This window comes from Balearica regulorum, chromosome Z (assembly GCF_011004875.1).
Source record: "Balearica regulorum gibbericeps isolate bBalReg1 chromosome Z, bBalReg1.pri, whole genome shotgun sequence".
NCBI lineage: Eukaryota > Metazoa > Chordata > Aves > Gruiformes > Gruidae > Balearica > Balearica regulorum.
In genome coordinates this window covers 75,791,536-75,816,756 of record NC_046220.1, presented here as the reverse complement: position 1 = coordinate 75,816,756, position 25,221 = coordinate 75,791,536, and the positions used below count along the sequence as shown (strand labels likewise).

Genomic DNA, 25,221 nt, shown 5'->3' with positions numbered 1-25,221 from the left:
AAAGAGCTGATCAAAGTCAGCAGAATCTGAAACTACTCTGGTTGCTGGATTTTATGCTTCAGTGTCAATCTCACCCTACCAGACCTTGAACAGAAGAGGGAGGATCCTTCTACAGTCTTCCAGAAGCAGGGAGGGGTGATGTGGCCAGAGAGGATGTTCCCGTGTTGGGAACTGAATAATCCCAGTGTTGGCAGTGCCACTGCCAACCTCTCTGCATCCCTGAGACAAGAGGAAGCCAGGAGAGTTGTCCCAAGGGAGAGAAGGCTATCTAGGGCACAAAAAGTCATGCATATCTTTAGGGAAGCTATCAGAATGGTTCCTGGCAGGAGCTGGCTGTGTGCCGCCCTTGATACCGGACCTCAGAGCCCTGTGCTGGGTGCAGGCAGAGTGGGCATCCATCTGCTGCGGCATCTGTGACAGCCAGTGAATCACAGTCCACTCGGAGAGCCTGTGCTGCCACTGAAACCAAATAGCTGGGCAGAGTTGCATGTCGCAGCCAAGGCTCCAGAGAGACAGCTGGGAAGTGGCTGTGTGTCACCTCTCTTGACATTTTGTTGTCAAATGTCAAAGTGTGCCTGTGCAAGCCTTGTCCTCCCACAGCAGCATCTGCACCAATGTGCGTGTTGCTCAGCAGGGCTTGTCAGCAGGTCGGTGCTGGTGCTGGGAGCCAGCCCCAAGCAGCCATTTCCCAGAGGCAGCAGAGACCCAGTGCTTCAGCAGTGAAGTGTGCTGTCATCATGGTGTGTATCCTGAAAATGATGCTTCTCAAGTCGTTGCATTGTGGCAACACTCAAAATACAGCAAAGCCTTATGGGCAGATAGGATCTAAGTGTTACAATCAGCTACAAAGGCACTGGGGACCAGCTTTTTCCCCATAGTGCTTGGGGGGAAGACAGGATAAATAGGGGCTCCTGCTGCTACGTGTACCATCAAAGGTGTGCAGGGTCAAAAATGGGGCGTGAACACTGCCCCAGCTGTTGAACACCACTTTCAGTGTGCACGCATGTGTGTGTGTGCTAGGCACAGAGCCAGGAGCTGCTGTGAGCCGTGGTGGTTCTTGAACAACGTCATCTTGAGAATCTGCGATGTAAAAGATCTCGGCTGCGGACAGACTCATTCCTTTCAGCAGCTCTGGGAAAGGAGCTGCAGGCTTCTAAGACAGAGGAATCACTGAAAGGGGAGTGAAGGGTGGTATAGGCATTAGGGAGACTATAGGTGGAGGGTAGTTAAGGGTCCCATGGTAGTCTAGCCAGGTGTGGACCAAGTGGTCCAGGTGACCTCTCTACTTCAGAGCCTAATCCTGGGTGAAATGTCCCAACATGAGGGTGAGTGTGCTCCTCATGTAGGTCTCCTGATGATGATCTCTGGTACAGTCTACCGGAAGGCTTGTCTGTTTGCTGACTCTTGCATCATTGAGTGTTTATGGTAAACACTAGGTCCGTTTCCATCTTTGTATTTTTTTTCCCTGCCAGCATCATCTTGTGTCTGCGAGGAGCACTACAATGTGTGGGAGGAAAGCACTTCTTTTGATCTTTTTTTTTTTTAGCATCTTTTAATTGTTAGTCTTATGCCATGAAGCTGAAAGAACTGAAGTTACTGATCTTTCTGTAGAGCTGTCTCATTGTTTATACTGTTGTTCTAACTTCACTTAACCCACATTTCTTAATTTCCCTCCTGGGCTCCCATGTGCCTTTGCAGCTCTGCTCCAAATCCATTATCATCCCATAGTCACAAGTGCTGGGGTAGGGTAGGCAAAGACAGATATTCTGAATGCTACTTTCTGGAGTCTGAAGGTCGGTGGCGGCAGCAAACCCAGCATCCTGGAGTCCAGAGCGGGATCACAGTGTGTGGTGTCAGGGTGCTGTGAGCACTGGATGGCTGGATGAGATACGGGATGTGGATTACTGACCAAGGTGTTTGGGCCAGAGTTTGCAGACCAAGTAGTGGATCTATGAGAGCAGTTGGTCATTTTTTAATCCCTCACTATCATCATGGATCACTGTTGTCTTTTGTGGTTTCTCCCTCCCCTTGCTGCCTTAGCTGCCCTCCTGTGTATTTCTCTGCGTTGGCTTCTCTGACGTGTAGAAGGGAAGGCAAGAGGGAAGCCCCCTTCAGACTGTCCTGGAGGTGCTTGCAGGCTGGACCTCTGCATTAGGTGGGGAAGGAAGAATAAATATGTTCTCTGCTCTCCCGTATCAAATGCTGGTGAACATCTTCCTCTAGCTTTATGAGAACTTGCTATTTACTGAACACTGAGGGAGTGGGGCTCTTACTGCCCTGCCCGTATGGCTCCTGGGACGGTGGGCTGTGGCAGTCATACTGCTGTGAAGTGCAGCATGTAATAAGATAGGCAGAAAAGTACCACAGATAATGTGACAGAATGTCAGAGAACTGCAAACCCAGCACCCCAGACCACAAGTGGAACCAATTTGATTTGAGGCTTAATCATCAGCAACAGGTCAGCAGAAGGCAGTGTGCTGTATGGGACCTATTTCACCATCAACAGCGTCTCCCCATGGCCTCACCAAAGTCACCCTCTCCTTTTCATGAGAGGCCCTTGTGTACATAAGTAGTTGCATACTTTGGCATGTTCCCCTGACGCCATTAAAAGCGCTTAGGACCTCATGGGAACTCCTGGATTTTGGAGAGGAATGGTTGTTGCTGCTTTATCATTCCAAACTGTTACTGCTTTCCAGTCTCTGCCTGGGCTTGTGTGTCTGTAACGTTGCAAGGCCTGGCAGTGCAGTTCAGTGTTTGCTTCTTAAAGGAAAGTTCAAGCTACCTAAAGGGAGGCAAAGATATTTAATCCAGTGTGAGAAGATGGACTGCTCTCATCAGAGCGCAGCACTTTATTTCAGACCCTGTGCTGTCTGCATGTTTTCCTGTGAGTGTACAGTGCTGTCAGGTCTTCATTTGGCCCAAAGCCTGTGCAGCCCTTGGCTACTTGAGGGAAATTAGTCACTCCAGATAAGTTTGAGAGGGGTCAGCTGAAGCGCAAGTTATCCCGGGACTCTGCAGGGAGGGGGACGTGTTTATCTAACATTGTGATACTTTCCCTGAAGAATGGCAGCTCAGGACCTTGTGCTCGGGTCCTTGTGCTGACAAGGACCAGTCTGGTTTGGTCCTTGTCAGCACATGAAGTCTTCAGTCAAACCCAGGATGGTTGAAATTGTCACTGCTTTTCCTGAGAGGTGACTGCCTTTGTGTTTTTGTCTCTGTAGGTATCTGAATTCCCTCATGAGAAGTGTCTTCCCTGCCTCTCATGTGCAGCCCTGGTATGTGCTGTCCATGGGTAGCGCCAGCTTAACTGATGTCCTGAAGAGCATTCCTCACCATGGATAGTCCACCCAAACTGACTGGTGAGACACTGATTGTCCATCACATTCCCCTGGTGCATTGCCAGGTCCCTGATAGACAGTGCTGCTCCGTGAGCAAAAGGACCAACCCCTTCTGCCAGCCAGAGCTCAGCATTACGCGGACCTCTGCCCTTCCAGACAGAGACCTTTCACAGACTGACTCCTTGGTGTACAGCAGTTTTCTCCAGACCTCCGAAACCTCAGCAGAGGCCTCAGACAACAAAGAAGGCAAAGCAAGGGATTTGGTTGTCCCTAGTGTCAGTAGGCGACACAACCCTTTCCTGCTGACTGAGGGTGAAGACCTCAGTATTTTTGGGGATGACTTGGGTCAAAAATCTTTCCACCTTCACAACTCACTTGCGGCAGGCAAACCTCCCTTTCATCTGCATGAGCTGGCCTTGCCTCCTTTCCACCTCCACGACTCCAACCACATTGTGAAATCCTGGAACATGGCCAGCCGGTCCGGTGTGGTAGACGGGCAAGAGGACAAAATCAGCGGTGACGACAACCAGAAGAGGAACAACGCGAACAGGTGCCACCAGGCCTCAGAACGCATGGAGCTGGATGAATGCAGCTGCCATCGTGGCAGCTCCTCCAACTTCTCCTTCGATGGTGGTGACCAGGAGTGGAACCAGAACACAGGTGAATCGCTGAGAAACCAGGATGTGCTGCACAGCCGGACGTGCAGCTGTTCCAGCTCGGAGCTCCAGCACTGTCGCTGCTACAGTTCATCAAGTCAGTCTGAAGTGATTGACCAACAGATGGGCTACATCAGTGACTCTTCTTGCAACAGCTCTGATGGGGTGCTGGTGAACTTCAGTGCTCTCTACAACAAAATGAACAGTCATTCTCGATCTAACCTGAATTCAGCCAACCTGTCCTGTGACTCTTCCTTCTGCAGCCACTCAGACACAGGAGCTTTTTACCTGGATTTGCATTCATCACCCACAGAATCCAAGATGTCTTGTGAGTCGCATCACCCAGAGAGTTCAGGGAAGGTGTGTGGGTGTCAACGCTCCTCCTCACCTGTCCTTGATGCTAACTGCAACTCTTACCACCTCCACTGTGAGCCTTGCACTTCGGAGAGCTCAGACCTCACTGCCTGCTTCCAGAGCCAAGCACGGCTTGTTGTGGCTACTCAGAATTATTATAAGTTAGTCACATGTGACTTGTCTTCCCAGTCATCCCCCAGCCCAGCAGGATCATCCATAACTAGCTGCTCAGAAGACCATACCAAAGGTAGCCCAGCTCAGCCCACTGAATACTATCTGTTTAGAAGGCCTGACCTGAGACAAGAAGAAAGCAACGTGGAGTGCAGCGAAGAGGAGGCAAAGGGAGAAGCCACCCAGAACATGATTGAGGGTCAGGTCTATGTGAATGTGTCACCACCTAATCTCAACACAAGCCGGCAGCGCTCCAGGAGCTATGATCAGAACCTGGACAGGAGTCCCAGCAGCAGGCTGGGCTCCTTGGAGCGCATGGTGAGCTGTCCGGTCAAGCTGAGTGAAAGTCCAGCAATACCCATCCAGAGTTCTCCCCCAAAGCGAGTGACATCTTTTGCTGAACTAGCTAAAGGCCGGAAGAAGAACGTCAACTCCCCACCACTCCGGTCCAGTGGTGATTCCTCCTTGGAGTTCTCCCCTATCCCTGAGACACAGCAGGATTGCCCAACCTTCCTTGAAGAAAGAGCTCGCCGCAGCCAGAGTCTTCCACCCATGCCCTTCATCCATGGCCTGAACCGGAGCTGCGAGGGCTTCTGTTTGAATCACACTTTTGGGGACAGCCAGACTTTGTGTTCCACCAAAGACTCTGTCTCCGGTGAGAAGGTCCCCAGTGGGCATGGGGCAGGTGAGCAAGCCTCTCTATCCCTGCTGACGGAGGCAGATGCCAGCTTCTCAGGTGGCTCTGCCAGTGGCCATGGACAAAGAGATGTTAGAGCCCGAGCAGACGGTAAGGAGCCAAATGAGGCAGAATAGAGAAGTAAAAAGAAAGGCTGCTCTTTGGGGCGTGAGGGGAGCAGCAGAGGAACCTGCATGGCGATGGGACACGAGTGCCTGTGCAGTTTGTTTCCTGGTCTGGCACTCCTTGGGATAAAGCCCCGCTGTGCTTATTTCAGACCCAGATGAGTGCAGGTGTCTTGACCTTGTATTTCTAAAGCTTCTTCAGGTGTTGTGCAAACCTGTCATATCATGTAAGGGAGGACATGGCGTTAGCACTTAAGGTTTGTGCAGCTTGAGGGATTGTCTGTCTTCAGGGCATTATACTCCCCTAGTCCAGGAGAATCACCTGCATTTATCTCCTAAGACAGACATGTGAAGATGCTCAGCAGGGCCGTGTTCCCAGCAGACGAAGGGAAGGGAGCCATTGAGGAGCCTTTAGCCTTTTTTCTTTGGAGACACATGGGGCAGAGATGGGGAGAGAAGTGGCATAGCCAGCAGTCTCCTCCCAGTGCAGGGTCAGGGAGCTCACAAAGTCTCTGCTGGGACTTACAGCACAATTCCTGCAGGGATTAGAGCAGCTGGAATATCCTGGCACATCCTCCATAGTGCATTGGATTGCAAAAAAGGTTCCTATGGAGGAAAGTTTGTAATACATTAATTGCTTTCCACCTTAATATTACCGTCACTTGTCCCGGTGAGGAAGCTGTGCAATAGCCCCATCAGAGGTATGGCCATTTCTCCAGCATGGCAGGAGACCTCTATCTCTGCTCTAGACAGTTCTTGTACCTGCTTCATAGGTAAGAGCCAGTCTAAAATGGGGCTCTGACCAGAGTGCTGCAGTAGATAGCCACTAACATGCCAAGGACCAGACTGTCTCCATTTAATGCCCTGAAGATTTCTGGCAGGAGATAGGAAGAACATGTCACTCATTGCTGTGGCAGGTGTAGGAGAGATATTGGCCTTTGGAGCAAGATTTTTTTTGTGCATTGTCCTCTTTGTTTATTGGGGCTTGAATGTGCAGTTGGTGCAGGATGGCAGGAAAGGCAGGTCTCTGCTGGGAGAAGGCAGTCCCTTCTTCACTGTGACGGCAAGGCAGGCATTAGCGCTGTGCAGAAAGCTCCTGCCTGCAGCTGGAGATAGAGGCAGGGCTGCCTTTCTCCAGCTGAGAGCAGCATGCAAGCCTAGAGGGTCTGAGAAGGGACTAGAGGGAAAGCAAGCCCTGCTAAAGGCTAGCTAGAGGGAGAGAGGCCTGGCACACCCCCCAGGCAGCAGGTAATAACACTGGGGCTCTGCTGGGACAGGTGCTTTGTCCCAGGATTTGCTGTGGGCTGGAGGAGTGGGGCAGAGGCAAGGCAGAAGTTGCCACTCTGCGCTAGGATGCGGTGTGGCCGGAGTCAGCTCCGTGTGTGCACCCAGTGCTGTGTGTGTTGTGCACTGTGTGTCACGCTTCAGTTGTGTCCCTCGGGATATTGTGGCCCCACCAGAGCTGCAGTCACACATAGGAGATCAGCCCAGCACACTCCCTTTGGACATCCCTGTCAGTCATTTGATGGAGCAGATCTGCCTTTTCCAGGGTTAGAAGCTCTCCTAATTCTGCTGTGGTCCTGATTTGGTTGGAAATGTCCTGCTTGGATCTGGTACGGGCAGGAGGAGGAAGCAAGCTGTGTGCTCAGGGGGGAAACAGTTAAAGGAGAAAGAGTAGGGAGGGAGAAGGGGAAGTAAGCAGCCTTTCCGGCAGCACTGAGTGCGATGTGGGATGCAGAGCTGCAGTGCTGTCGCTTGTAATGCTTGTGCTCGGCAAGATGAGTTCTCAGCATGTGTGGGAGGGGACAGCCCTTCAGGATAAGAAATCTTGCTGTACCACAGTGCGTTGGGCCGTGACTCTGCGGTACTGCCTGGGTGGAGGCAGGTCGAGGGCAGACTCTTGGGGCCATGACTGGTGCTGTCCTGGGTGCAAAGGATGGGGAAGAGATGGGAAGCTGGTGACACTACCAGGAAAGAGCAGCCCCCAGTGCACTGCCTTACACTTCCAGACAGCTGTCAACAGCTGGAAACTCTGCATCTGGGCTGACATATCTTTACCTTGTCAGCTCATGATGTGTGTAACCAGTTCAGACTTGAACCATTCTGCTTGTGTCACTGGCCTCTAGCTCATCCTCTTCCCTCCACAGCTGAGAGCACATTCCCTTTTGCCTGTGATCTACTGGGCTGATGATGATTGTTCCCCTGCCTGTCCTCACACTTTGTCCCCTTTTTTATCCCTGAAGGTGGTGGCACAGACAGCAAGCCTGTGGTACGCTACAGCAAGGACCAGCGTCCCACGACTCTGCCCATCCAGCCCTTTGTTTTCCAGCACCATTTCAGCAAGCCACCCAAGGCCCGTGCCCTGCACAGCCATTTTGCCTCCAGCCTTTCTCAACTCTACAGCTTGTCCAGCAACCGCCCTGCCAGCCAGCAGATCTCCAATTCCCAGTCCTCAGCCTCAGCCACCTCTGCAGAGCAGGCAGTAGCGATGGGGAGCCATGCCCACAGCACGCTCCTGACACAGCGCTCAGTGGATGGAGCTGCCTCCCGCAATGATGGCTGCATTAAGAAGCCTGCTCCTGAGACAACCCGGCCGTCCCCCCTGGGGAGTTACTCTCCTGTGCGATGCAACGTGCCTTTCTTTCAAAGCGTGGACTCCTCTTCCTCACCCACCACAGAGAGAGCTGGAGAGAGCCAGCCCCCCAGGAGCAGGTCCTGCCCCATCTCTGCCAGCCTGCTTCCCACGAGATCTTCCCCTGCTGCCAGTGGCATGCAGCCCTCCCAAGCCACCAAAGCTGATGCCCTGAGGCAAAAGGAGAACCCCAAGCCGGTTCCCAAAAAGGAGGCACCCTTGGAGCCAAGCCCACCGCTCTCTGAGTACCGACTCCACAGTGGCTCCCTCCCACCCCTCTCGGTGGGTGGTATGCCTGTGAGCAGAGTGGGAGGCCACACGGATCCCCAGTGGAGAAGTGGCAGTGAGAACAGCAGCTCTGGTTCCCTGAGCAGCATGGGAATACGGACCCTCAATGGTAGGTACCCATCTGCTAGGACATGCCAGGACATGCTAGTCTGGAACATGTCCAGGTCCCTATGACTATGGCTGCTCCCTATAGTACCACCCTCTCTTATAGCCACAGCCCAGGGCAAAATTGCGTCTGGGTGCTGCAGTGCCCAACAGCCCCCACCATCACTTTGCCTCAAAAGAAAGTCCTAAGCTAAGAGCATGTCCCTCCGGTCCTGACTCCTACACTTCTATGGAGAGGGCAGCATGGACTGCTGATCTTACAGCACCTCATGCCAGGTGTTTGCACCCCAAACCTGCTCCCTCTATGCCAACAGCCATGAGGCCACCCAGGCTCCTGCCCTGCCAGGCTGTGGTCTCCACCTCCCTTCATGTCTGTGTGCTAATGTCCTGAAATGCTGCTGGACTTTTAACTAATGTTCTGTCTCTTTTTCTCTGTCCTTCCTCTTTCTTGTCCTCTCTCTGCCTGTTTCCCCTCCATGTCGTCCTGTCTGCCTGTGTCCTCCCATCTGGTGCTCACTGCCTTCGGCATCCTAGCAAACCACCTCTCCCCCCAAGCACTGAAGTGGCGGGAGTACAGGCGGAGGAACCCCTTGGGTCTGGACCGCATTTCGGGGCTGCCCAGCTTAGCAGGCAGCCTAGACAGGAGGCAGCAAGAGCCTCGGCTGAACCGGGGGAACCCCATCTTTGAGCTCCCTGGCACTCTCAACACCAGCCATTTCCACTGCAAGCTGAACGGTGCGCACCACCTTTCTGCTGGGGGGGTCTTGGGAGGTGACCTTGTGGCTCAGGTTCAGTAGCTATTGGGGCTCAGGTTCAGCCTGGTTTCATCACTGCTCTGAGCAGGAGGGATGACACATCTGCTCACAGTGGGGCCGAGAGGTAAAAGAGTAAGGTGAAAATTGCCTCACTGATGGGTACAATCTGTGTGGAGCCTCCCTTCTTCTCCATCAGCTGAGAGCAGTCAGGTCCAGCTATGGGCTGGATTGAAGGGGAAAGTGAATGACCCAAGAGCCTGCTCAGACCTTAGCAAGTGCATCTGGACTGTGTCCAGCTTGTAGTTCATGTCTCACACAGGAGTTATGGCCCTTGAAGATCTCATGCACCACAGTGTCTGCCCATCTGCCCCAACCCTGGCAGCGTGCTAGATGCTGGGCTGTAGCTTTCATGGGGCAGCTGGCAATATTGTAGGGCTCATGGGACTCTGTCTTCTCCATGCTCTGCCCTTAAGGTCTTCCGTGTCCTCCCAAAACCTATGCAGGAAGGGCTGAGAGGTACAGGCTGCTTTTGGGTGAACCTTTGAGAGTTCTCTGGAAAGAGCAGTGTGGTCTGTCAGTGGGAGGGAGACCATTCTTCAGGCCAGCCCCAAGTTGTGGAGGGAATTCCCCAAAGCTCTACACCTCACTTTGCCAACCCAGTTTCTCCATCCCTTCTTCATGGGAAGATGCCTAGCACAGAGCTGGGGAATCAACCAGATGGAAATCGAGCACATGAAAGAGCTCCTGCAGAAGTCACCCCCTGAAAACAGAGGCTGTCCCAGGGGACAGGCAGAAGACGTGTAGTTTGTTGCCTGTGCATGCCTCTGTGTGACAAGTAGGGATTGTCTGTGAGCTCTACAGTTGACCCCACTTGCTGGGGCTGTCTGCACAGCAGCCCTGAGAGTCCGGTGCATCAAGGTTTCCCTTAGCACCAGGCCACGAGGGTGAACCTCACACAGCATCTTCCAGTGCTCATGGGCCCCCAGCCAAGCTGGAGCTAGATGTTGGGTGGGCTGTGGGCTTGAACTGTACAGTCTTATGTTGCAAACCATTGCTGGGAGGGTAACAGGCCTGTAGCCTTGCTGTCCCAGTCTTGGACAGCCTGGGTGAAGACTGCTGCTGGTGCAGGTGCATCTGGGAAAAACAAACAATGTGGGAGAGGATTTGATGTAAGGGCTTGGGGCTGATCCTTCTCTCCCCCTGTCTTGGCCCTGCAGGACAGTCTATGAGGCAACTCCAGCTTACCTACACCGACTTCTTCCCTGACTACTTCTCACTAGCAGAGAAACCCCCTGCTGAGTTCTGCCTCTCCCCAGATGGCAACACAGAGTCTGTCTCCATTGACCTGCTGCAGAAGAAAGGTGAGTCCACGTGTCTCATGGACAAGAGTGTGGCGTGGGACAGCATAAGGCAAGCAGTGCTTCTTTCTGTCTCATCTCTGTAGACATAATCATTTCTTTCCCTGACCTTCTCTACTGTAGCATCGTAACCACGTGTCCCTGAACTGATGACTGTTTCCACGGCAGGTTCTGGTGGCTTCTGCACCATGCAACGTGCCAGAGTATGTTTGAGCTGCTTGTCCCAGGAAGTATGATTAGAAAGGATCTTAAGTCCACAAGAAAGGTCAGAGAGAGCAGGCAGGCACAGGAGTATGGCCCTAAGGCAGGACATGCTGCTACCCCTGTCTCAGTAAACAAGGGTAGACCTGTTAGTCTGTGTGGTGTTGCACATGTGCTAGCCTGAGCTTTTGTATTTTAGGTAAAAGATCTGATGGGTCCTACATGGCAAAGTGTTTATGTGAAAGGGTGGGAGAAAGGATTCCATAGTAGGACAAGATGTGGCTGTGATGAGACCTATGCTAGCAGCAGGGTTGAGGACTGGGTTGTTGACAGCTGACTTCATATCATGGAAGAGGCAAGGGCTGTGCAGAAAGGTTCCCGTGGCTTTGCCAGCTATGTGATGGTGATTACCAGATGGCAGCTTTCTCCCCTGTTCCACTTCTGTTCTTACATCATACTGATGCAGATGTCAGATTACCCACCATTGGCTTGTTATTGAAAGTCATTACATAGCTTGCTGACATGGGCTTGAAATGCCCCTGCCGGATTTCGTCAAGTGTTTGGTCAGGGTCTGTCCTAGAAGCCCCTCAGGCAGCTCTCTGACTTGATCTTTCCTTCTAGGTCTGGTGAAGGCAATCAACACTGCCGTTGACCTGATTGTGGCTCACTTTGGAACCAGCAGGGATCCAGGGGTGAAGGTAAGTCTTGCTTTCAGTATGACTTCTCAACATCATGAGTGACACAGGGAGGATAGGGAAAGATTGCCTCTCCAAGGTCTTCCAGTTCAAAAACTATGGAGTATCCAATGAAGGTAGTAGTACCAAGAACAGAACAAACAAAGGCAACGGTACATCGTGCAGCAGATAGTAAACCTGTGACAGTTCTTACTGCATGGTGCTGGGGGTGCTAAAAGATAATGTGGATTTAAGGGAAGATTGGAAAAATACAGAGAAGGGAAATTCATTGAGATCTACTAAACACATAGGAATAAGGTCCAGCTTAGGTAGTCTCTAAGTCAAAAGTAGTAGGCTGGGAGATTTTTAAGGGGAAGTATTATATATATATTTGCTCTGGTTTGACTCTTTCTTATGTACTTACTCACAGCTCATTCTAGGTTGGATGTGGCTTTGGGCAACCTGCTCTAGTGCAGGGTGTCCCTGGAACTAGATGATCTTTGAGGTCCCTTCCAACCCAAACCATTCTATGACTCTATGATTCTTTATGAGAGAGAATACCAGGCCAGCTGAACTTAGTCAGATGCAGTACAGCAGCTCTTTTTTTGTCACATAGTGGAGAGTTGTGTCCCCCTCCTCCACCCATCCCACGACAGTGCAGTGTCCCCAGTCCCTCCATGTGTCACAGGGCTCCATGATAAAAAAGCGCATCAGTCATTGCCACCTGGGGCAGGTGGGCATCCCACTAGCTTCAGAGTGTATCTAAGTTACCTGTGGATCTGGCTGTCCTTGACCTGTGCTCCCCTCATTTCCTATTTCTGGAATAACAGAGAAGCAGAGCGAGTTCGGTTCTGTTTGTACCATCCAGAGTTTTCAGTCCCGTGACATCCAGCACGTTTGTGGTGCCTCCTCTCAAAGCTGAATGCTCCGCTTCAGTCACGGGGATTCTGGGGCAGCAATGTGACACTGTTTGGATGTGACAACTGCCCTGGAGTGCCATCCCCAAGGAGAAACCTGATTGGGACAGATTCCAAGCCCATTCAATCTTATCTCAGAACCCAGGGTAATTTCCCCCCTAATTACAATTGTTACTGATGCAGAGATTGCTGTGCAGCTTAACCAGAGCTGTTTGGATTCCCACATCTTTTTAAGGCTTCACTGTGAATTACCTCTTCTTGCAGTGTTGTTTTGGGGAATAATTGCTACATTCCCCCATTACTTTACCTGTGCTGTGGTTTTGACCTGGGGTTTTGTTATGCGTCAGTGTGCCAAGGGCTGAGCATTCGCCTGTCAAAAGGCAGCACCGGTCCCTGATGCTCCCGTGCTCAGTGGATCTGGTGGGATTATTCCTGACCCAGAAGTTCAGTCTCAGTTCAGGGACTTTGTGGACCCGTGCCAACTGGCCAGTGTAATTCCAGCTCAGCTGGTAAAATCTGTGCCCTGAACACAACTGCCTGGGACTACCAACACGACGTGCAAGACCTGGGGCTGACCCCTATGGATTGACCCCTGGGCAGCTCAAAGTTTGTGTGCAGCAGAATATGTGCCTGCTCTGCTGATGCTGGGCTCTTACTTGCTTCCTCACCTCAACCTGAGCTCCATCCATCCATTTTGCCCTCACCCTGTTTATTTATAGTAATCCCTAGGAATTATAGCTCTGCATGTCACTGAGTTAAGTGTTCTTTAAGTGCTGGGAGTTCCTATGTCACTTGCCGCTTCCTGCTTCAGAAATAGCAACAAGAAAATCTAGAGCAGCAGAAAAATCCCCTACTCTTTTCTTCCTCCAGCAGGACAGTGTTGTTATACCTGTAGGGAGAACCAGGCAGCCCTTCTGACTGGGATATCCTCTTCCCAAACTGGGATATTCTCTTTCCAAGCTGTTGCCTCATCCCAGCCTGGGGCAGACCTTGCAGGGAGCAACCCAGAACTGGTGTATGAGGCAGGGTGAAGGGGGAAGAGCCTGCCTGTTCCAGGAGCTGCTGAGCCTGGATATTGCCTGCTGGGTTTCTGTAGTAGGCAAGTGGGGCTGGACTGTTTGCATGCATCCGTACCTTGTAGAGCAGTTACCAACACTCCCTCTGTTGCCTGTTGTCCCCTAGGCCAAACTTGGGAACAGCTCTGTGAGCCCCAATGTAGGGCATCTCATCCTGAAATACCTGTGCCCCGCTGTCCGGGACATCCTGAGTGATGGGCTCAAGGCTTACGTCCTGGATGTGATCATTGGCCAGAGGAGGAACATCCCCTGGAGTGTGGTGGAGGCGTCTACCCAGCTAGGTATGAAGGGTGTGCAGCAATGCCGGTGGTCTGTGGTACTCCCGTGTTATGGCTGGGAGGTGCTGGGGAAGGTTGGCTATAAGGATGGGAATGCAGAATAATACTTGGCTCCCTGCATGGAACAGGGTGCACCTTGACCTTCTGCAAAGTGAGAGTCGCTGCTCTATTCTGCCCAAATATGTATTGTTGTTTCCCCTGAAACTTCCAAATTCTCCTATAAGAGGCCCTAGCAATGGAAAAAAAAAAAAAAGGAATTCTCCGTTTTCCCCCTCTTAAGTTGCTAGCATGTTTCCAGACTTCCATCTTTAGTCCTGCACAGCTATTGTATAAGACAGACTTGTGCTCTAGCCTGGTCTGTAAGAAAATTTACACACACAGCTCACTTGGCTCAAGTGATTTGGCTCTACGCTTGTGGAGTCATAACTGTTGGGACAGAGTGAGCTCATCTTGATGTTTAATGGAGGGGCAATGCACATACAGGCATAGGCACCCAGCCAACGTCTGTCTTTGCCTTGATGCTTCTTCCTGTGGTGCTGTTTTGGCTTTGCTGACCACAACTAATCTCAACATTTCACTTCTCTCCATAGGCCCTTCTACCAAGTTGCTGCACAGCCTCTATAGCAAGATTAGCCAGTACACAGAGCTCACCAACCACACCATGAGGTTCAACGCATTCATTTTTGGCCTCCTCAAGTAAGCAGGGTCTCTGGGCTGGCTGCATGTCACTGTCCAGGACTGGCAGCAGGTGCTGGTCCTTGACTGCAAGTAGGCACAGTTGCCAGTGAAAAGACTTAAAACCTGGGAAGCTGCTCCCCAGCTGTAGGTGAGAGAAGGAAGAAGCTGTGAGCCTCAGGGAGCTCCAGAAGGATCAAAACTTACTCTACCAGGCCAGGACTGAGAAGAGGTGGCTGTAGCCCACTGAAGAACATTGCTAGCTTGTTTTAGCTCCAAAATATGAAGTGGGAAGAGTCTGTCTGTCAGGGTTCATACAGGGATAGACACAGCGTGCATAAATTACTCTTGAAAATCCTTGCTTAAATCACTGCTTCCTGGAGCTGCAGTGCATCCCAGCGCATGAGGGTCTGAAGGAGGCATTGCCCTAGTCCAGGACTCAAGGCTGACCCTTCCAGGTTGGATAAGGAGTGTGCACACTACACTCCGTATTAAACAGAAGGCAGCAGCAGTGAAGGGATGAGTGCTGGTATTTCCCTGCTCCTCTCCAGTGATCACCAAGAGCTCTGGCAGTGGCAACAGAGGCTCCAAGATCACCAAATGTTGGGGGAGCCCTACAAGCAGGAGCAAGCTCTGCCCTGCTCTCCCCCCTGAGGGTGGCCCAGCTCTTTCCTGCTGGCACAGGATACCAGCATACTTTGAGCCAGGCCTGCAGCAACGGTCTCATGTTTGTAGATGATTAGCCTCTTCCATGTGAGCCCTTCTCAGCAACGCTAAGCTCTGCCAAAGACATAGGACCTAAATGGTGAGGAAGCTTCTGGAAACAGAGTTTTTAGGGTTTATGGTCGCACAATGCCTGATGTAAAGCAAACTGGGTGGCTCCATGACAGGCTGGGTAGCTGTAGTCAGTGCAGACTGGTGGGAGTGAGCCACTGTCCTTTCACTAGGTCTTGAGGTTCACAGGTTCATGCTGTGTAAATGCCTTTTCCAGCTGTTTCTTGTAGAACAGCTAGGGTGAAGGGGGTGAATCGATTTTCAAGTTTTCTTTATTTCCCTGCTTGTTTTCCCTTCCTGCAGTATCCGGTCATTGGAGTTCTGGTTCAACCACCTCTACAACCATGAAGGTAAGAGCCTGAGGGCTGTGGGCTGCAGCAGGGACCAAATTCTGCACAATGTAGAGCGCAGATGTAAGCTCTGGGGCACATGTGTCTCTTGGCCTCTCAGCCTAGGTTGCTCCATTCTGCTCTCAGCTGAAGGACTAGACCATATGCAGTCCCAGCATACCTGTTGCCAGAAGGCTGCTCAGCTCAAGGGAGCAAGGTGGAAGTCAAAGCTCCATGCAGCTCCCTCCACCTGCAGGTGGCCAGCCATGTCCTTCCCAGCTGCAGCTAATGCCCAAGGTCACCACTTCTAATGCAAATCCCTCAGTCTACTCGCAGGAGACCAGATCTAACCCCGAATTTTTGCCTTCCCTGCCCAGTGCTTGAAAGCTTTGTATGGCTAGAGATGCGCACACTTAGCTGAAACCCTTCAGGCCTGAGAAATGGAAAGAAATGTAAAGGAAAACCTCCTGACAAACAAAAAGTAGATTTTACTGGATATATCTGTTTTTTCAACCAGAAACATTTCTAGAGTGTACAGATAACCCAGCAGCATGACCAAAGTGCCTGAGGCCTAGCAGCAGCATGACTAAGTGCTAAGTGCACAGTGAGACAGACACCTTTGACCTGCTGGATCCTCTGAGAGTGCCGCTGGCTCAGCCTGTGCTCAGCTCTGGGACCCATGCACTGCAAGAACTCCAGCCCAGTGTCTTCTGGCAGGTTTGAGAGCTGACAGCAGACACTTGCTGTCAGTCTTCTCTGTGGAGCAGACAGGAGACCAGACTTGCCTTTGTACTGAGCAGTGTGGCAAGAGAAAGCGCCCTGTTTTTCTGGAGCAGAAGACGACAATCTGATTCAAGCCATCATTAAGAGCTGGGAGTGTGAGCAATAGCTAGGGCTGTCAAGATGATGAAGGCTAGGCAAAGGGTATGGAGATAAGGTGCAAGTCCTGCCTGTAGTGTAAGTTTGTTATCTCACTGGGGCCAAATGGCCACAAATCCTGTTCCCAACTCTCTCCCTGGGAGTGAGACCTGACAACAAAGCTGGAGGAGGGGGCAGGCACTGCAGATGTGGTCAAGTGAAGTGAAGGATGATTGCTGCAGGTAGAAATGCTAGTCCATTTTCTGTTAGGATCCACAGTTCAGACCAGCCAGGTCCCTGGAAAGGCTGTGTTCAGCTGTACCCAACACCTCTCTCTCTGGTGCTGGCCAGATCTGCAGCTCCTTGTTCATCTCCAGGAGATGTGCCAACCCTTTGATGCTCTTTATTCGCACCCTGCTCCCATGGTATGTCATGGCAGAGTTCATTGTGGTGGACAGTCTGACAGGCAGGTCCTGACTGCAGGTGCAACTGGAAGCAGGACCTGGGCCATTTTGCCCAGAGCTCACAGAACATCTGGTGCTCCCTGATCCAGTGCTAAGCCTAACACTGCAGCTGCAGTTGTGACCAAAAACTAGTGTCCAGCTCCTTTCCCCATAGCTTCAGCAGCTTCTTGGTGGCTTGGCAAAGGTGGCAAAGGCCTCTCCTCTAATTAATGTCTCTTGCCCTACAGATATCATCCTGGCACACTACCAGCCGGTGGGCTTCTTGTGCCTGTCTCACAATGTGTGCCAGCCTCTTTTCGAGGAGCTCCTGCTCCTGCTCCAGCCTCTCTCCCTGCTGCCCTTCAACTTAGACCTCCTTTTCGAGCACCAACTGATGCAGATGGGCAAAGAGCAGCAGCAGCAAAAGGAGCTGCTGCGTGTGAAGCAGGACCTGCTGCTTTCTGCACACTCCACCCTGCAGCTGATGCGGACGCGGGGCAGCACTGAGGATCCCGACGGCTGCAGCACTGCCCCTGAAGCATGCAAAGTGGGTGCTGGAGATGGTGACATCTCACCGGACCACAGGCCCCAGCAAGCTGTGAGTGAGAGGGTCAAGGGGGTGGGGGCCTCCTGTGGAGATGGTGACAGGGAGGAAGAGCGGAGGAAGGTGAGAGAGAGCACGTGGGAGGGGAAGAAGGACAAGCAGGCAGGCTGGTGGTACCAGCTCATGCAGAGCTCTCAGATTTACATCGAGGGCTCGGCTGAAGGCTCGAAGCTCATCCGCTATGAGAAGAAGAAGGCTTTGAATGAAGTGCCCAGGTCAGTGGAGACCCGCAAGGCACCACCTCCCCGCGAAGGAGTGGTGGAGGGAGCAGAGGCTTGTCCCATTGCTGAGGGAACCTTGGAGGAGAGGCCCAAGGCTGCCAGCAAGCCAAGTCCTGAAGCTGTGGAAGAGCCCTTGGAAAAGCCCCAACAAGTGCTGGTCAGTGAAGAGGTGAAGGAACGGAGCTGGCCCTTCTGGATGGGCAGCCCCCCAGACTCGGTGCTTACAGAGCTGAAGCGCAGCAAGGAGAAGGAGACTGGGACTCAGCAGAGAGTGGGAGCAGCAGCAGCCCCCCCAGAGGAGACCAGCACCAGTGCATCAGAGGGCAGCCAGCCCATCAAGTGGGGGCACTTGTTTGGGTCCAGGAAGGTGCAAAAAGAGCCCAGGCAGCCTAACAGGTAAGGGCAGGGATGGTTTGGGGCTGGGGAGGGTGGGTTAACCTGGGGTTGCAGCAGTGCAGGTGGAAGCCGGGCCAATAGCCGACCACTGGGCTACACCACAGTGGTATGCCAGAGGCAGTGTGTGAACAGAGAGGTCTGTCACCCCTGCCCAGCCCTGCCAGCCTGCCTTAATTCCTTCCACACCACCGCTCCCCTCCACCCTGCCTTTACTCTATCCATCTCATGGGCTTTCCTCTTTGGCCTGAACTCTACCACTGCCTCGGCTCCTAAGCCCCCTCTCTAGGGGAAGGGCCCCTGCTGCATGGCTCCCATCATCACCTTCTCCCTCCCAGAAGCACTTATGGAGAACAGAACATGGAGTCCCTGTAGCACATAACAGGCAAGGAGAAGGAAGCATGAAGTTGCCCCATGTAGCAACCTTCCCACACAGCCTCTCCATCTGTACCCTTACTGCTTCTATGGCCACTGGAAATGTCTTTCCCTGTCTAGGCCATGGTGTGTCTGGAGGATGCTGAGCCCTCCCCACCAGAAGACAGCTTGGGGACCGCAGTGCACTTTGTGCATGGAGCCAGACCTCTAAGGCATGACCTTGCCATGAGAGTGGCTGCTCCTTGTCCCCAGGTATGCTTCCCTGCCACTACCTGCTTCTGTCTCCTCCTTGCAGGTTGCCCTCCGGCTGGCTGAGCTTGGATAAGTCTGTGTTCCAGCTGGTGGCCCAGACGGTCGGGGCGAGCATGTGGCGAGAAGCAGCCCCTGAGCCGGAGCCCTGCAGGCCAGAGTCACCTGAAGGGCCCCCCGCGGCACGGCCGGCCCGGGAGCTGTCTCCCCACCCTCCCTGGTGAGTGGCACCATGTGGCCATCCTGCAGGTGCTGGGACGTGGTGGGTTGAGGTTGGCATGGCTCTGCCTGTTGCAGTTCACCTGGCCCACTTTGTACTCGTGGACCAGGGGATGGTTCGAGGCAGTGATGCGGCTTGTGCATCCATCCACCCCAGCTCTGCAATCTGCAGCTGGGGGGCAGCTGGGAGCCTGGCTGGAGAGGGAGGCAGGAGGTGTTTTTCTCGATCCTCTGTGCCTGTGGTGCTCTTCAGTGAGGTGAGTGTCCTGTGGTGAGCTAACCCTTCCTCCCCTCCCTCTGCCTACAGTGAGGTGAAAGCTCTTTGCCATCACATTGCCACTGAGGCAGGACAGCTGAGCTTCAACAAGGGGGACATCCTGCAGGTCATCTCCAAGGTGGATGGTGACTGGCTGCAGTGCAGCCTCGGCTCCGAGAAGGGACTGGTGCCCATCATGTACGTCACCCACCCGGAGGACGAGGACTACTGATGTGACTGGGAGGCCAAGCACAGTACCGTGGGCTGCGGAGGCTCCTCTGAGAAAGCCCACACTGCCAGAGGAACGGACACAGCTTCTTGCTAGTTTCTTACCTTTCTTGCCATTACAGAATACAGTAACCGTAGGTGGTTCCTTCTTGCTCCTCCTCGTGCAGCTGCCAAAGGCCGACACGGCCCCTGGGGTCTTCTGCGACCTGCATCTCATATTGCCAGGCATCTCCATGCATGCAGCCACACCGGGGTCTGCCTGAGCCCCCTCCACCCCACGCCATCTCCAGCACCCATAGGCTGTGGACGCGTATATAGCAGGAACCCAAGCAGTCCCTGCCAGGGCAGTGCTGCCCCACTGCCCAGCTAATTTTCATGCTGGAGGGTGCAGGATACTGGACACCCCCTCACCAGGGTGTGCAGTCTGCAGCCTTCAGCATCCCCTGGCATCATCAGCCACAGTGGTGGGAGCACAGTGAATTGGCAAGGTCTCTGCAAGGCTGGGCTGATGGGTTGCATTATGGCTTGATGGGGGCCGCAAGGTAGGTTCCCCTGTGCTGGAGCAGCCCTGTTTTAACATGTTATAGTGGTGCCTGGTGGATTGTACCAGGCCAAATGGCCTGGCATTGCCACGCTGCAGTGCTGGGGCTGTGCCTGGCCACAGCCTGGGGAGGGGGAACGGGGTATGTGTGTGCAGAGCAAAGGGGTGCACGAGGTCATGAGGACGGCACGTGGATGTTCAGTGTTACGTAGGTCCGGGATGGGTAGTGCCACCCTGCACGCAGATGGGTGCTTTGGGGGGTGGCCCCATGCTGAGCAGGGAGCCAGTGCCTGGGAAGCCCTGGGATGCTCATTGGAGGGGGGGTTGGAGGGGAGGGGGTGAGGGCAGGGTCCCTGACTGGGCTAGGGATGCTTTGGATTTGGGGGCAGTGCTCCTGGCAGGTAGATCGAGGGGTGCTCCCAGAGGGAGCCGAGGAGCCGGGGAAGGAGGGGTGGTGGTCCCCTTGACATAGGGTTTCTGGTCTTGCTGAGCAGTGCCATGGGGTGCGGGGGGACAAGTAGTGTGCACGAGCACAAGGGGCTGCTGGGGGTCTTGGGGTCCTCGGTAAAGGCAATGCCAGTCAACCCCTTTCCTTGCCATGTTCATGGTGCCTGCTGAGATGGGGATCTTCACCTGCCTGTCAGGTGGAGAACAGTGTTAATGAAAGGCCATGCCAGTATTTGGTGCATTGGCCAGGTTGACACTGCTTAGAGCATGGTGCCTGGGCTGGCTTCCCCACGGTGAGGGGCCCTGGTGTTGCAAGGTTACCTCCTGCTTGTACATCGCTTAGCGGACATTGCACCATATTTAATTTGTATTTCCCTGTTAGAACGAGGTGTCTCACCTTTATTTATTTCTTTATTTATGATGCATATTAATAAAAAAGGTGCTGATTGAGCTCCCTGCTACACAGCCTTGTGATTTCAGCCCGTCTCTGGGAAGGGTCTCAGGGTTACTTGTGCTGGGACAGTACCATGCAGGCTTTGTCCTGCCTCCACCACAGCCAACACCAGACCTTCAGAAGCAGATAGGTTGCCCCCAGCCATCAGACCTGTCAGTTCAGGGTGAGGGGACTATATCACATCATCAGATGATGGTATGTCTCAGGGAGGCAGTGGTGGTTGAGGTTTCTTGTCTTTATTCCTTGTGCATGCTGCCAGGGGACCAAGCGGATTTCAGATGGGAGTTCACACCATTTCAGTCTGGTGTCTGCTTCCCCAGGGTGTTCCAGGTGTTGTCAATAAGGTGTAACCCACGGGCAGCAGGAAGAAATCCTGAGCAGCGCAGGAAGGAGGTGGTGAAGGATGGGTTGTGGGGACCCAGAGCTATTACAACCTGGCCATGAGGCTCAGTGACTGTGGGTCGCTCACAAGGAAGGGCTCCAGGGCTTCTAAACTTAGACTCACATGAACAGTGGACCTCCAGGTCCATTAGGAATGAGCCCTAAGAGCCCAACCCTTCTCTTTACACCTCAGTAGCTCCCAGGAGAAGGGAAAAGCTCTGCTTGAGGGTCTCGCCTTCACTGCAAGGGTACCATGCTGGAGTTTGTTTCAACCATGTGGACAAATGGTCTGCAGTGCTGGAGTGAGTTAAAACAGTTGAAAAAAAATCCAGAAATGAAGCAGTGTAAGCCCCTGTCTTGGCTTGGAGAGGCGTGGAGCAGACAGGGCTTGCAATTTGGGTGCTTTAATTTACAGATTGTGTGGAGCCAGGTTGTTCTCCCCATGTGCACCGGCTGGCCCAAATGGGGAAGGGGACCATGTGCTGGCAAACAGCCCCACGGGATGCTGAGTCAGCCATAGGACAGGAAAGGGGATTTCCAGCTGCCTGTGCTGCTGGCACTGACATGGAGTGGCTCGCTGGGTGCTTGCTGCTGGGACAGCCTCAAATGCAGGGGAGGCATAGTGGGGTTGCTAGGCTGTCAGAGGCTGGATTGGGGGTTGCTGCTACAGCATTTGCAACTGCTGAAGTCTTCTTTGGTGTCATCTGGCTAAACTCAAGCAGGGTCTCAGTGGTGGTTATCAGATAGCCTGTTGCGATCAGGAGCTGGGCACGAAGCCCGTGAAGCTTGCATGGCTGGAAGACACACAGCAATGTGTATGGGGCAGTGGGTGCCATCGCTGCTGCTGTGGCTGGGTGGCCCTACAGGTGGCCTGGTCCCCAAGGGTCAGCTGTGGGATTCTGATGGGGACATGGGGCCGTGAGTACTGCCGGGGGCAGGCTGAGCAGGGAGAGGCGCTGGAGGGTGCTGCTGTGTCCTGGAGCTGACCCTGGTCTGAGGAGTGCAGCTCAGCCAGCCCCTGGCACAGGGAGCTCCGCATCCCTCGGCACCCGTTTGGCGGGGACAGTGGCAGAAAGGTGGGTGCTGTGGGGTGTGGGTGGCGATGGAGGGAGGGGCTGGTGCTGGCCCACAGTCTTGTGAGCACCTCCAGAGTAGGTGGGAGCAGGTAAGACAGTCATGCTGTGTGCATGGCACCTCCTGGGCACTTCCCTGAACCCAAACCCAGCAACCTTTCACTCTAGGAAATGTTTGTCGTGGTTTAACCCCAGCCAGTAACTGAGAACCACGCAGCCGCTCGCTCTCCCCTCCCCCCCCAAAGGGGATGGGGAGGAGAATGGAAAAACATCCTCATGGGTCGAGGTAAAGACAGTTTACTGTTATTGTCTTCCTTTGTTATCCTATTAATAAAACAAGTGTTGCACAAATGCAATTGCTCACCACATGCAGAAAAAAACCCCAAAACCAGATGCCCAGTCTGTTTCGAGCAGAGATCCCGTCTCCCGGCTAGCTCCCTCACTTGTATACGGAGCACAACATTGTATGGTGGGGAATATCCCTTTGGCCAGTCCGGGTCAGCTGTCCTGGCTGTGCTCTCCCAGCTTCTTGTGCACCTGGCAGGGGGTGAGAAGCTGGAAAGTCCTTGACTTAGTGTGGACACCACAACTACCCAGCAACAACTAAAAACATCAGTGTGTTACCAACGTTCTACTAAATCTAAACCACAGCCCTATACCAGCTACTAGATAGAAAATTAACTTTATCTCAGCTGAAACCAGGAAAATGGTGCAGGTCCCTGGCCTTGTTCCTGCACCAATTAAAATCCCTTCCCGAGCTCGCAGCGGCAGGCTTCTAGCCAGGACCAGCCCTACATCCACTGCCTTCCTGCCAGCCCCAGCCCAGCGCCCATTTCACATGCCCTGAGGTGCAGACCGAGGCTGGGGGCAGCTCTGGACCAGCAGCGAGATGCTCACTCAGCCCTGCCCGTCTCATGTCACTCTCCTGTGCAGGGTCCTGGAGCAGTGGCAGTGTCCTCCACTCCTGCTCCTTGCAGGCAGCTCTCAGCTGCTGCTCCGTGAAGTTGCTCCTCCCCTCCTTGCAGATGTCAGAGCAGGTCTTAGCAAACAAGTGCTGGGCTCTGGGGATGAAGCCTGGGAGGAGAGTAACCAGTGTGTGGGAAGCAAAGAGGAGCCCAGCTTCATGGCACAGGGGTCTGCTTTGGGGTGGTAGTGGGGGAGGGAAAGGCATGGATGACAGCATGGCTGGGGGACAGATTAAGGGTGCAGTGGGAGTCCGGATGTGCACGACAACCTGAGACACATGCACCAGCTGAGAGATGGAGACCTGCTTGTGCCAAGTGCTAGGGGCTCCTGGCAGGTCCTCTTGGATCTTTCCTGCGCAGGTCATGAGGACCTGGCTCATATTCAGGGCAAAAGCTGTGGCCATGGCCCCTGGATGCCTGCCATGGCTGAAGCAATGCTGGCAGTTCTCAGAGGCTGCTGTGGGAGACTGGGGAGGGAGGAGGCACCTGAGCACCAGAAAACTGTGGGAGAGCTGAGGTGAGAATGCACATTTGGGCAGCACAGGCAGGGAGAGGTGGGACAGGGTTGCACATGTGACTGGGCTGAGCATGTTCTCAGGAAAGGGCTGCCCGCTGGTGACGTGCTCTGTTTCTCTGACCCTGTGTAATTACTAAAGATTGAAAAGTCCAGCGGCATCTTGTTCAGCTTCATAAAAGGGAAATGTGTGAAATGCAGAAACTTGGTCTAAAATGAAGCTAAAAGAAGCTGCAGGATCACAGAGTGTCCAGCAAGCTTGCAAAGATTTAAGGCAGCCTTTCAGGGCTCCTGATATCAAAAGGCAGAGAGGAACAGGCAGGGCTAACCACCAGCGCCAAAGGTTATTCGAAGCAGAGAGGCCCCTTCAAAGAGCTGAAGGCTTGTCTAGATGACAAAAAATAGTAAGGTAGGTAAGATGTGAAAGCTCAATAAGATAAATAAAAAAAGAGAGCAAAGAACAGCCTGTAGAGGCAAGCCAGCAATCTTTTTTGCAAACACTTCATGAACTTCAAATCCGCCGTGAAGTCTGTAGGGTAAATAAGAGAGCATGTCCTCGCAGTGGAGGAGTGGCATCCCCTGTGGTGGCAAGATTGCTGCAAAATGTGGCTCAAAGGCCAGCGCACTGTGAGGTTTGTAGCAAAATGGGACATGTGCGTGGCACTGTGCCTGGACCCCGGCATCGCCACAGGACACAGCTGCCTGCCTACACCCCTCTGAAATACACCCTGCCCATCCTCCCCGCTGTGCCTCATCTGCCAGCTGTGCCCTGCAACAGGGTGACACGGGGAAGGCAGCAGGACCTGCCAAACCAAGAAGCCCAGGGACAACCTGCGTCCTCTCTGGTTGCAAACAAACCAAAGCTGTCTCTATGGCTTTGGGTTTGCCTTGTGTGACCAGAACACATACTTGCTGGACCCGCTGGGGAAGGCAGCACTGGCTTGCAACACCCCTCCATCCTCTGTGCAAGAGCCTTGGTTATGCTCAAGGCTGGATTTTTCTGATGTGGAGCAAGGGGAAGTGTGAAGAGCAAGAAGGCTTCCTGGCAGCTGCTTGGGCCACATTTCCTCCATGGCTTTTGAGGTTTCAGATGTGGTGGTGAAAGGCTTTTTGAGATGCCGTATACTGTTAACATAGGAGCTGACAACCATTCTGCTGGGAGTGGTGCACAGAGGGACCAGGGATGTGGGGGTTTTTTTTTCAGTCTTTTGTAATTTATGGAATTTCCCTACTCATTTTCCAAAGATCCTCCAAATGAGGAACCTATTCCTACTGGTACAGTTTGATTTTGCAGCCCTTTAATTACTTCTTGAAAATAATTAAAGCACCAAAGACCAAGGAGAGTTGCTGCTGTTGCTGGAGGCAGAGGAGCAGTTCCTTCCCCCCACCTCACACACTTTCCACCTGAGGTGGTTCACAGCTACCTCCCAGCAACCTCCCGGGATGTGCCCTGCTGCGATTGGGGTCCTGGCTGTGCACTTGCAGCCCCAGGGCACGTCAGCTAGGGCAAGCGTGGTTGAGTATGGGAAGCGCTCTACAGGTGAGCTTCATAATGTGAGCAAAGGAAATAAAAACGGAGGTCCCTGGGGGGATGGGAGGTGTACTACTCGACCTGCCA

General features: G+C 53.2%; 1 protein-coding gene across 11 annotated transcripts in view; it reads left to right on the top strand.

The window, feature by feature from the left end:
* Positions 1-20,672, top strand: part of RUSC2 (RUN and SH3 domain containing 2) — a 59,618-nt gene extending 38,946 nt beyond the window's left edge. For 5 of the 11 annotated variants that reach the window (XM_075740753.1, XM_075740751.1, XM_075740754.1 and 2 more), the window contains exons 2-12: positions 3,222-5,306; positions 7,564-8,349; positions 8,880-9,080; positions 10,318-10,461; positions 11,281-11,357; positions 13,433-13,607; positions 14,195-14,300; positions 15,357-15,403; positions 16,932-17,904; positions 18,572-18,745; positions 19,052-20,672. In XM_075740753.1, the coding sequence (XP_075596868.1) occupies positions 3,335-5,306; positions 7,564-8,349; positions 8,880-9,080; positions 10,318-10,461; positions 11,281-11,357; positions 13,433-13,607; positions 14,195-14,300; positions 15,357-15,403; positions 16,932-17,904; positions 18,572-18,745; positions 19,052-19,232 (4,836 nt within the window). In that variant the 5' untranslated portion in view covers positions 3,222-3,334 and the 3' untranslated portion in view covers positions 19,233-20,672. The remainder of the gene's footprint in view (positions 1-3,221; positions 5,307-7,563; positions 8,350-8,879; positions 9,081-10,317; positions 10,462-11,280; positions 11,358-13,432; positions 13,608-14,194; positions 14,301-15,356; positions 15,404-16,931; positions 17,905-18,571; positions 18,746-19,051) is intronic. The other 6 variants (XM_075740758.1, XM_075740756.1, XM_075740759.1 and 3 more) reach the window with 3 other exon arrangements.
* Positions 20,673-25,221: the final 4,549 nt, after the last annotated feature.